Source organism: Poromitra crassiceps (genome assembly GCF_964638095.1).
Source record: "Poromitra crassiceps genome assembly, chromosome: 2".
Lineage (NCBI taxonomy): Eukaryota > Metazoa > Chordata > Actinopteri > Beryciformes > Melamphaidae > Poromitra > Poromitra crassiceps.
In genome coordinates, this window is record NC_139624.1 from 3,865,014 (window position 1) to 3,877,550 (window position 12,537).

General features: G+C 44.1%; 1 protein-coding gene across 1 annotated transcript in view; it reads right to left on the reverse strand.

Annotated features, from left to right (window-relative positions):
- Positions 1-484: 484 nt before the first annotated feature.
- Positions 485-12,537, reverse strand: part of LOC310791715 (protein mono-ADP-ribosyltransferase PARP12-like) — a gene marked incomplete at its 5' end in the record, with an annotated part of 41,749 nt that continues 29,696 nt past the window's right edge. Inside the window, 4 exons of the mRNA XM_083653370.1 lie at positions 485-1,475; positions 3,334-3,416; positions 10,096-10,238; positions 12,029-12,151. Of these exons, the coding sequence (XP_083509496.1) occupies positions 1,366-1,475; positions 3,334-3,416; positions 10,096-10,238; positions 12,029-12,151 (459 nt within the window). The 3' untranslated portion in view covers positions 485-1,365. The remainder of the gene's footprint in view (positions 1,476-3,333; positions 3,417-10,095; positions 10,239-12,028; positions 12,152-12,537) is intronic.

Below are 12,537 nucleotides of genomic sequence, written 5' to 3' on the forward strand. Positions count from 1 at the left end.
TAATATTATGCAATGTGGAATGAAATACATTGTACATGACCTCCTTTATGACAAATCAAATGATGCATTTGATTTGTTCTAGTTTTCATTTTGATTTGAAAAAGAAACCTACAAAACCTGTCAAAAAACACATGTGACTTTTTTAAAGCCTGAACTTTGGCTGTTTATTTTGTCTGCACTGAACTTTGTCAGCATAGAGCACTTACATCCTCAGCCTTTTTCAAATCAAGGGTCCCTAATTTACTATACAGTAGGACCTCGGACACCCCATTTGATGAGATTGTGTCTCTCGAACATAATTCTGAGAATACTTTTATTTTTAGATATCATTTTGTCCAGAATTCCATGTCTGTATTGTAGGTGGAGAGATAGCAGTGAAACTTTGCTTAAAATAGTAATTCTTACATTCTCTAATTGTGCTACCTGAAATGATGGCAAAGTTTCTGAATACCTGGGGACCCCCTGAAACCCCCTCAAGGACCCCTGGTGGTCAATTCAATTAAATTCAAACTTTATTCAGGACACAGCTCAGGGGGGTCCATAGAACAACAAACACCAAACACAGCATAGAAATATATAAAACATTGAGATATATAGAGAAACAGATGATGAAAGCACAGGTATTATAGTTGTTCCACCATGGTCATTTTACATACAGGCTAAAGCGCCAGTGGTTCCATAATTTGGATGAGAACCTGACAGAGCTCAGAACAGTCCCCTGGGGTCCCCTGACCCCACGTTGAGAACCAGTGAGGACGACTTATGAAATCACTACTGCTTCTGTTTGCCAGCAGAGCCTTTCTCAACCTAGAAACACACACACACACACACACACACACAGACAGACACAGACAGAGAGAGAGACACACACACACACACACACACACACACACACACACACACACACACACACACACACACACACACACACACACACACACACACACACACACACACACACACACACACACACACACACCTATTTGATGACTTGCCTCTCAGATGTGAAAACCAAGTTGTGAGGTGACGTAAGGGTCCCATGCAAGACTGACCCCCCTCTCGAAACACCCCAATCCAAAATGGAATTATTTCTCGAGGCCTATTTTATAATTATGAAATCATTTAGGTTACTGCAATAAATAGGCTTACTTTTGATTTGGATTATTAGGCCTATTTGACCAATTTCAGCCAAATTATGGAAAATTCTGCAAATTCCATGACTCCGTCCGTATCTGGGGACTGTGGAGCATTTTGGTACATTTGGAAGCAGAGGAAGACTCAGATGAAGGTGTTATTGTTATTGTTGTTGTGGTTGTTGCTGTTGTTGTTGTTGTGGTGGTGGTGGATGTTTATAGTGACGGAGGTTCAGGTGAGGCAGTCCATGATGTGGATCTGCAGGGAGTCCAGGTCCGGCAGGATCTGGTTACACAGGGGACAGCTGTGGTCAGGTATGACCCCCTGCTGGCTGCCAGTGCCTGGAACAGACAGACACCTTCTGGTCACAGCCTAAACCAGGCTAGAAACAGTTCTCATTAACAGCGAATAGTTATTTGAGAGAAGAGGTTGCGCTCAGATTTCCAAGTCAAGGAGGACAAAATAACATTTTGATTATTCATTTGGTTCACATCACAATAGAAAAACGCTTACGTGTTTCAGCACAGAGCACTGTGCAGAGGCTGTAAAAGTGAATAGTGCGATAAGGTGGATTTGTTTCCAAAATGTAGGTTACTGTGACAACTATCTGTCTTTAGTCCTAGTCTCTACTCCAAAACACTCTGAGTTACTGTGACAGTCAACTATCTGTCTTTAGCCCTAGTCTCTACTCCAAAACACTGAGTTACTGTGACACAGTCAACTGTCTGTCTTTAGCCCTAGTCTCTACTCCAAAACACTCTGGCCTCTATCTTCCCAAAAGTGCTAATTTTGCGTTTGCGCTCGTTTAACGCTGTGCGCAATGCAAATTGGGGGTGGACACAAGCACATGCCTGGGAATTGGCTGCCCCATGCCAAAGCAGGCGTTTCAGCGCTAAAATGTGGGATAGAAGGCGTTACCCTATCGTCAGCAGCGCGCAATTACTTTGCGCTAAGAGCTTTGAAAAGGACCTCTTACGCGCAAATACCTCTCTGCACTGGGCGCTCTGCACGGAGATTACGGCTGCGCTCCCATCGCAGCGCAGAGAGGTATTTGCGGAGTGGAAAGTGGAATTCCTTTTGGAGATGTCATTAAGCACAGCCTTGCTATGCCAAGACATCAAATTATGCTGCTAAAATTGGGTATTAGCAGATAATTCAGTGAGGCAATCAACTATAACTCACTGAGAAACTTTTATCACATCGCAAAGAGGGAAATTAATTGAGAACACTTGTGGGACAATGGACATAGGCTATTTACCTTCATAACCTGAAGGGTCATTGGCACCACAGACGATCTGTCAATAAGCTCCCTCTGTCCTCGCACGAGTGAGTACACTCTATTACGCATGGAGAGAATTACAGCATATTGCATGCCTCAGTGAGGCAACCTCGCGCAAACAACCATTGCGAGACAGGAACCTGATTGGTTTTGATTGACGTAATGCCCAGCCTTGCCTGGCCACACCTGTGAATAATTCTGGTAGTTAAGACCGCCCAAATCCCAGCATTTTGGGGCGCAGATGATTTTTGGCAGAATTGGCACAGCTCTAATTTGCGCTTGCGACAGGTGCCGTGAACGTTTCCGCATGCCCATCCCCAACATATTTTTCGGGGCTGTTTTAACTTAGAAATCAGGGAGGTCATGTCTACCAGAAATTATATCACTTTGAATCAGTAACATTTCTGTATAAATCATTACAAGTAGCTCCCGTGAGGTGAGGATGTTTTTTTTTGCTGCTCGGCGGGGGAGCAAAACTCGGCAGAACACCTGGCAGACGGCGCAAGGCGGAACGCTATCTTCCGTGCCTTAAGGCATGCGCAAACAGTGTGCAAAGCACTATTTAGGGATATCGCCTGTCGGAAGATAGAGGCCTACGAGTTACTGTGACACAGGCAACTGTCTGTCTTTAGCCCGAGTCTCTACTCCAAAACACTAAGTTACTGTGACACAATGAGCTGTCTGTCTTTAGCCCTAGTCTCTACTCCAAACCACTCTAGTGGTTTTCATGCAATGCTTAGCCCTGGGCTAAGAAACAATTCACACAAGCAAATTCTAAAGTGGGTTAACCCCAATTTTAGCCCAGGGCTAGCTGGCCATGCTTGTAGCAGGGTTTACCCAGATTTTTCAGGGTTATCCCCAGATTTTTTTTTTAAAGCAGGGTCCTCTGTTGGCTGTGTGAACAGGGTTAAAACATGTACCTCTCCCCACCGGAGCAGCAGCGCCCCCCTGTGGATGTCTTCCCGGTGACTCGTGTCTCCTTTGCATCTCGTTCAGAGACTGCCTGAGCAAGAGAAGGGTCAGCAAATGTTTACAGGAATATAGCAGGATGTATTTTCAGTTAGTTTCACACATTCATTGTATTTCTTTTCAGCCCAACTGGAATGGAAAAAACCTAAAAATTGCTATTCTGACAGCCATCACTGGTATAGAGTGTTTGGCCAGTAACATGGGTACTATATGGATACTAGAGTTTCTAATTATAATTTCGATACCGAAAAATACCGGAAAATATCGATACTCAATAACATTTTCGATAACACGTGATGACGATCAAAAATAATGTCTTGGACTATATTTCAATAATGAAGACTACCTCCCTTAGCAACGCCTGATCAACCATCCCATTCATTGATTGCAGCCCTTTTATTCATCTCTCTTCCCTCTGCTGTCAACGCCCTGTTCAGGTCATATCACTCATTCATTGATATGTACGCCCCTTTATTCCTTGTCCATTCACAGTCTTCCACGCTGGCCTGCTGGCCAATCACTTAACTGGAGAGTATATCAGCTCCCATGTACCTACTGGTTGTAACTAACCTTGTCCTGTTACCCTCAGTGCTGATCTCCGGCGATGCAGTTGTTTCACCCCACCTCCTCCCCTGAACACCACCATTGGCATGATTCATGAATAATTCCCTATGGGGGGGAATTCTCTATCCTATAAATCACTGACGTCCTCACGTCTCAGGAGATACGTCATCGTATCATGGAGTCATACGCCAAATCTAATTTGTTATTGTATCATTAAAGTTTATTGTACTCTCTTCTAGTCTCTCATGATTGAAATAAAGTTAGACAGATGGACGGACAGAAGCACACTTCTCCATAATCTAGTTCCGATAAAACTCATTAAAAACTTTGCACTGACAGCAGATTACCCATGCTCTAGCCATCAGCCTATCAGAACACATCTAGCTCGTTGAAGCAACAGATACCCACCAATGATAGGGAGGGGGAAAAAGTTTTTTTTTTTTTTTTAGTATATATACTTATCGATACTATCGATACCTGTTGCCAATGAGTATTGTATCCGTTTGAAAATTCAGTATTGATACTTTTCAATAGTATCGATACTTTTGACAACCCCACTCGGAAGGTAGAGCCCATCGTCCACTAATCGCTTTGGATAAAAGAGGTAAGTGGTTCGATCCCCGCCTCCCCCACTCTGCATGTGGAAGTGTCCTTGGGCAAGATATTGAACCCCAAATTGGTCCCGATGGCTGTGCCAGCACCTTGTGTGGTAGCTTGCCGCCATCAGTGTATTTAATGGGCGAATACCTACTCATTGTAAAGCGCTTTGGAAAAAAGTGCAATATAAATTTAGAACATTTACAGAATTCCACTGCCCACCTCCTCACCTCCGCCCGCCACCAGAACCACATCACTCCCGTCCTTCATAACCTCCACTGCCTCCCAGTCAAATACCGGATCAACTACAAAATTCTACTCGCCAGCTACAAAGCCCTCAACAACCTGCCCCCCCCTACCTCTCTGATCTCCTCCCCCGCCACGTCCCCACCCGCAGCCTCAGGTCCGGAGACACCATCTGCTTGACGATCCCCAGGACCAAGCTCCGGACCTGGGGCGACAGGGCCTTCTCAGTTGCCGCACCCACCCTCTGGAACACTCTCCCCATCCACATCCGTCAATATAAGTCCATAACATCCTTCAAACAGGCCCTCAAGACCCACCTCTTCAACCTCGCCTTCTCCTCCTAACCTCACTCCACTCTACCTACTGTCCCCACCTTTAATTTACATGAATGTATTTAATTAAAGTATTAAATTTGTGTGTTTCTGTAAAGCGACTTTGAGTATCTAGAAAAGCGCTATATAAGATAAATGTATTATTATTATTATTATTACAAAGATAAACTTTTCTGCTATCCCATCCCACTTTATCTAATCAGGAGAGAACTCCACAAAGAGGATTGAGTCAACATGGTTCTCATCCCCAAGTAGTCAAATACTATAGGCTTTGGGTTGGTGTTCTGGAACGGATCACCAACCCAAAGCCTCAGTATCTGACTACTTGAGAATGAAAATCGTGTTGACTCAATCCTTCCTCCAGAATCACTTACAGAGCATTTAACAAACAGGAAGAAATAACAGTTTTAGTGGAAAAACTGACACGTCAGAAATTCATTCCCCCTGTACACTGCACAGCAAAAACGACGCCCAACGAATGTGAAATAGAGAGCTAAAGTGAACGTCCTTTTCCTGCTTCAGCACTGTACCAGAGATTTTCATCCGCCATTTATTTTCCCATAGACATTTCGTAAAATGCTTATCAAAACAGTTTTACTTGGTCAAAACAAACGGTTCAGATATATTTAGAATCGGGAGAGAGTATTTCACTTAAACAAGGCTAGGTTGGTCAGTTTGAAATTGTACCAGCCATGCACATTTGTTTACCACGCAGGTATATTTTGTTACCCCACTTTTGTGTGTCTGTCTAACAACTAATTAATGGGCAATGGGGGGGGAGGGTGTTTACTATGATGAAAAATGTGAAAATGGAAAAGACAAACTCAATTGCTCTAAAAATGGCCTACTTCCACCAATAAAATGTGATTACAAGAAATTATCCAGCAGTGCAGTTTTCTTCAGATTTTTGTGGAAATCAAACCCACGTCATCACAGAAGCTTCCTACTGTAGGTAACTTAGCAGTTAATTTATCAGTCAACATCAACACACAAACTTCAGTAGTAACTCCAAATAGGTTGAAAGCAAGAGCGGATAAGCATCATGCCATCAGCTGAGCACAGAATCGCTCTCCCTTATAAGGCAATTATCCAGCAAACACCATGACACTGCACTCCACACATCCACACAACAGCATCAATACAACACAGTTCAGAAACAAGTGTCACCCACGTAGTCCAAAGAAAAACACCATCAATTGTCAAATTCAGATATTTTTCAGTGAAAGGCACTCGCTCCGCTCCACACAAAGGCAGCTGGCTTTTCTCCTCGAAATAGAGGAAATGTCTGCCTAGTGCAATGTAACTTGGCAGAATTTCTAGCCCATAAGTTGGGCAATTGTATGTAACATACAAAAGAAAGCAAACAGTAATGTCTAACTGGCTTGTTAAAATCACATTCCAGGATAACATTAGTTAACGTAGTTAAGGCCGAATTCAGACCCCGGCCCCTCGGAGATTCCAGGCCGGCAGGCTGCACTCGCTCTGCTCCACACAAAGGCAGCTGGCTGCTGCCTGCGGCTCTCACTCTCGTAGCACCACAACACGCTGAATCCCACTGATTTTGGGGCAGAACACGCCAGGATTGGCCAAAGCCAAATGGGCTTCTAAATCCGTGACAATCCCACTGGATTTGGGGGCGGGAACACGGCAGGATTGGCCAAAGCCAAATCGGCTTGTAAATCTGTGACAGAATGAGACGACAATGCCTAATAACGAGACTGTCTCACGCCGGCCTAAAAAACATCATCGAAAAAATATTTTCTTAAATCCGCATTTTTTTTAAAACATTTTGGTCCGAGTGAAATGTTACGTGCATGGTCTCTCCTGTTTCTAAAAATATCTGAACCGTTTGGTTTGAACAAGTAAAACCTTTTATTAGCATTTTACGAAATGTCTATGGGAAAATAAATGGCGGATGAAAATCTCTGGTACAGTGCTGAAGCAGGAAGTGACGTTCACTTTGGCTCTCTATTCGGTCAGAGTGTAACATGAGTCGTGCAGCTCACAAATCGGGACAGAAATGGGCTCAATCCGTACAGTGTATGCTTGGCTTTAGTCTGGGGTGAAAGTGGATTCAAGTTATTGCCGGTATGCTTCATAGCAGCATTGTTGACGCCGCCCCACCCTCCCCTAGCTTCACGCACACACACATTCTCTAATTGTGCTACCTGAAATGATGGCAAAGTTTCTGAATATGCTGGGGACCCCCTGAAACCCCCTCAAGGACCCCTGATGGTCCCCTGAACCCATGTTGAGAACCAGTGAGACCGACTTATCACTAATGCTTCTGTTTGCCAGCAGAGCCTCAGTCTCAACCTATAAATACATAGATATACACACACACACACACACACACACACACACACACACACACACACACTCAAATACAAAGACAGAACATGCCTGAAAAGTTTGAAGTATGAGCATTAAAACGACATGGTTTCATGAAGGCGTACACTAAACTGAAGAAGTTATTAGCTGAGTCCACTTTAGGATTCACACTGCACAGTAAATTAATGTGCTCCCGATGCGTGAGAGTCCGTGGCTCTGACATCATGCTGGGAAACAACAGGCTTTTGTACAATTTAGAAGCAATGTATAAGAGCCCTAACTCTTGTTTATGTTTAAATATAACATCAGCAGGGCCTCCGGGTAGTGTAGCGGTAGATTCCTTGCCTACCAACACGAGGGTCGCAGGTTTGCACTCCAGACCCGTAACCAAGGGCGGGCTTTGAGGGGCCGGGCCCGCCCACTGAATCAGCTGTGCCCGCCCTGACGAAAAGCTGTTATTTATTTATTATTTCCATGAGACGTTGTACTGTTGTACTGTCTCTTTCTTTTTTTACCTTTATTTAACCAGGTCGGTCCCATTGAGGTACAAAGACCTCTTTTTCAAGGGAAGCCTGGCCAAGATAGCAGCATAAAAGAGATAACGTTACAACATTAAAACAGACAAACACCAATGCACAAACATGCAATAAAACAGCAAAATAATAAATAATAATAATAATAAAAAATAAAACATGCAAAAGCAGTTACAACGTTAATAAAAAAACGTGCAAATACGAAAAGAATCTACTTCTATGTCCTTCATTAGATTTTTGAAAGTTCCAAGTGGAACAAGTTCCTTCAGTTTGAGGTTGCTCTGAAGTGAGTTCCAAGCTGTAGGGGCAGAATACATGAAAGCATGTTTGCCAAGATCCGTATGAATTTTGGGGGCATTTAGCTGGTAGTAATCGGTTGAGCGTAAGCGGTAATTACTGTGGGCTCTAGAAATATAGCCACAGAGGTACGGTGGAATTAATCCAAGGATGGATTTATAGATAAACATGTACCAATGGGTGAGCCTACATGCAGCCAGAGAGGGCCACTCAACCCTGGCATATAGGGTGCAGTGGTGAGTGAGGGCTTTCTTTAAATCTCTGGAATGACCACGGGCTACTCTGCATCTGGTTGGTGTACCCTGATATTACTCTAACCAATCTTGCTCCTCATGCCTAAAACCTGACCAATCCCAACTAAGGAAGGCAACGTATTAGCCAATCACAGGCAGAGTAGGGTGGGTCACCAACTTTGGTTGTGTTTCGCCATCCTAGGTATTCCTAGGATGGCGAAAGGCGAAATAGGGATAAATTAACGATAGTTATCAGAAGCTAAACATAACACCGGCAGAGGAGCACATGACGTAGCATCGTCATCGAGCAGCGGAGCAGCAACGGGCAGCGTCACTCCTGGAGCTAAAAACGTGAGCAGCACTGATGTAAATAACAACACCACTGAAGCTAGCAGTGCTATGCTAGGATTAATGGGGCATTTTAGGCTACAGCGCCAAGTGATCTTGGCACAGAGAAGCCCAACAGAGTGATCCTCAAGATCTTTCCTACATGCCTTTTTCTCTGGTTAGATAGAGTAGATAGATACAGTAGATAGATAGATAGATACAGTAATAGACAGATAGATCGATACAGTAGATAGATCGATAGATATATAGAGTAGACAGATACAATAGATAGATAGATAGATAGATAGATAGATAGATAGATAGATAGATAGATACAATAGATAGATAGATAGATAGATAGAGTGCCTTATTCATCCGCAGAGGGACATTCTGGTGTTACAGCAGCAGTATCATCAATGACAGCAACAACAACCTAACTCATGTCAAAAACACACAAAGAGGTGGGTGTCAGTGAGAACTTAGAAAAACAATATATTGAAATAAAAGACAGTATATACATATTGACACAGCTACTACAGTGAATGCTGAGAAATGAGATCTGGCTTAAAAACAGGCTTAAAAGCATCCAAATTTTTTCGCAGCCCCCTTGTAGTGCCCCCCCTAAGATATTGAATGCCCCCCCTGTCATTTTGTTCTGGGAACGGGTGTGTTGCACCCCCTTGTTACGTCCGGCTTGGCTGGGCGTTCATACACACATGATTGGCTGTGTCTGCGGGAAGGAAGCTGTAATGACGGTTCATGCCCACCGAAAGCGATACAGGGCGATGGACTCACCTTCGCCCTGTCAAGCCCTGCCCCGCTGCTGCAGCTTGGTTGGCTGCCTTTCTGTATTTCCGTCTTCAATTGGTCCATTTCTAAATGGCCCCTCCTCTCGTTGCTGCCATCCATTGCTCATCACCTTGCAAAGCATGCTGGGATACCTGGCGTCAGGACATTGCAAACGACAAGACGAGAGGAGGGGCCAAAATCAAAATAGACCAATTGAAGATGGAAGTACAGCAAGGCAACCAACCAACCAAGTTGCACCAGCGGGGCAGGGCTTGACAGGGCAAAGGTGAGTCTAGGTGGACGGATCCCTTTTGGTGGGCATGAACCATGCGGGTATGTGTCCTCGTCACTCCACTAGTGAGGAGGAAAGTGAGGGTATTCTACATCATCGATTTTACATTTTGTGCCATTCCTGTGCAGTTTAAGAGTGGTATTTCCTTCCATCTCTAGTTATTTGCTCTTACCTGCCCAGTGAGTCCACCTCCTCCTGCAGCTGGTTGTTCTGCTTCTTCATGAACTCTAGCTGAGTGAGCAGGCGCTCGTTTTGTGAGTGGATTTTCTCCCTCGCTGCTCGCTCCGCATAGAAATCCGAGGAGTAAACCTCCGCCTGCAAGACATATGTTAAAGGCGACCTAACGTTATTATGCTAATTTCCAGTTCTATATTTTATTATAATTTTATTCTGGCACTCCACTAGAGTGGCTTTGCATGATTTACATTTCAAAAAAGTCCTTATTTATCTTGTACTGTCCCTTTATGCAGGCCCTCAGGTCAGCGTCTGTCTGAAACGCTTCGTTTGACTCTTGAGCTGACAGCAGAAACTACTAGTCCTAGTACTAAACTAGGCTACTGTGAAAAAAAGTGCAACACTAGTGTCAAACAATCATTAATATCCTAAAAACTATACATCACATCGCTGATATTTTGACATTGTGAGTGAGAGCAGAAGTAGCAGAAGGTTTTGATATACATGTAGTGTTAAAGTTTTGTGAACTGTCACAGTTTTACGACTTAAAGTGAACTCAACACATTACTACTGAGGCAGCAGTCAGCCGTGGCTCCTGTCCGTTAAAAAAAAAAAAAACTTTTGTGGGGTGGGCAAATTTCAGAGCCAATGGCAGACCTCTGTGCAGTTCCTGCTTGCGGATGCGTGGTTTCATTCAAAGTCAGCCGACGCTGTGAAGAGACTACACACAACTTTGATAAGAGGGAACTGTCATGACACTGTCATCTAGCGAGCCGGACGGAATGGAGACCGGCAGCTCACTCAGAGGGCTCACTAGAGGTGGAACATTCCTCCCCCCCTTCCCCCAGAATACCCAGCAAGCTCCCCAGAATCGGACGTTGGTTTTTCATTCACAGACAGCTAGCGCTGTGAACGGACCTGTCCTCTTGCTGCCTTCTTCCCATCCACCCCTCCCCTCCCTTCTCCTACCAAACACCAGCGGTGTTTGCATACTTCCCAGAAAGCATTGCGGAAGCAGAACTTTTTACAAGAGGTCATTTTTGAAGGTAAATATATAGCCAGAACTATTTTCCAAACATGGCCGCCAGGCGCACTGATTTCACACAGCGCCTCAAAAGCTGAAAACAAACAAAGAGTAACCCAAATAACAGAGTATAACCAAAGTTACTTCCTCGTTTGCCATGAGGCGCTGTACACAGCGCAAGCGCCTGTGTAGTGCATCATGACAAACGAGGAAGTAACTTCAGTTAATCTTGCTTAGTTTGGTTAATCTTTGTTAGATCTCGGTGTGGATTTACTCTGAAAATGGTCGTTTCACTAACTTTGGATTCTTATTTATTGCGTGGTGACAGGAGTGTTTCTGGAGCTGTAGAAATTGTGTATTTTAGGCGACTGAAAGGGAGTAGGCAGTTGTACCGTTAACTCCCTTTCATTTGTGAATCTAACTAACTGCATGGCTGTATCTCACAGGCCATGTCTACATTAGGCCGTTTTTAGGGATCTGCACTTTGTTTGGATCTATTTTCCACACTACTGTACCTCTATTGTTTTGAGCATCAAACACAAAAGCTCCGGTCTCGGCGGCCGTCATCAAAATCCGGGTTGGAATGGGAATGTGGACATGTGAAGACTGGAGTTTTGAAAGGATGCAAGTAACCTACTTGTACAGCAGGTGGTGATAAGCACCCTGAAGGTGTCAGTGACAAATCTAATTATTATTGTAATTAGGTCATTATGGCCGATGAAATGGCCAAAAACGTGCAATGGCCGCACCACCCACAGCAGCCAGCACGTCACACACACACACACACACACACACACACACACACACACACACACACACACACACACACACACACACACACACACACACACACACACACACACACACACACACACACACACACACACACACACACACACACACACACCTGGGCCTGGAAGACGGAAATGGTCTCCAGCTCGTTCTTCTTCATGTCGTCAATCTGCTCCTGTTTGGCAGCCAGGGCTCGCTCTGCAGTGTCCAGCCGGGCCCCAAACTCCTCCAGCTGGGCCTGAGGGGCCAGAGGGCAAAGGTCAAACCGGAGACTAGATCAGTGGTTCCCAAACTGGGGTAAGAGTACCCCTAGGGGTATGTGGAGGTACAACAGTGAGTACTAGAGAGAAAGGGGAAAATGGGGAAAAAAATAAGAATAAATCAAGTCTCAGACTTTGAAAAGCCATTATTATTATACTATGACATTAATTATGCATTTTGAAGAAACTTGTATATAAAATAATTCTGAATCATCTAAATAACCATAATATTGTGCACATCGATATGGATTCCACAAGAATCACTTGACAGATACAGCACTACTAAATCTGGTTGATAAAATCAATTTTTGCCTTAAATAACAATGAATATGCTCTGGGTATCTTCTTAGATTTATCCAAAGCT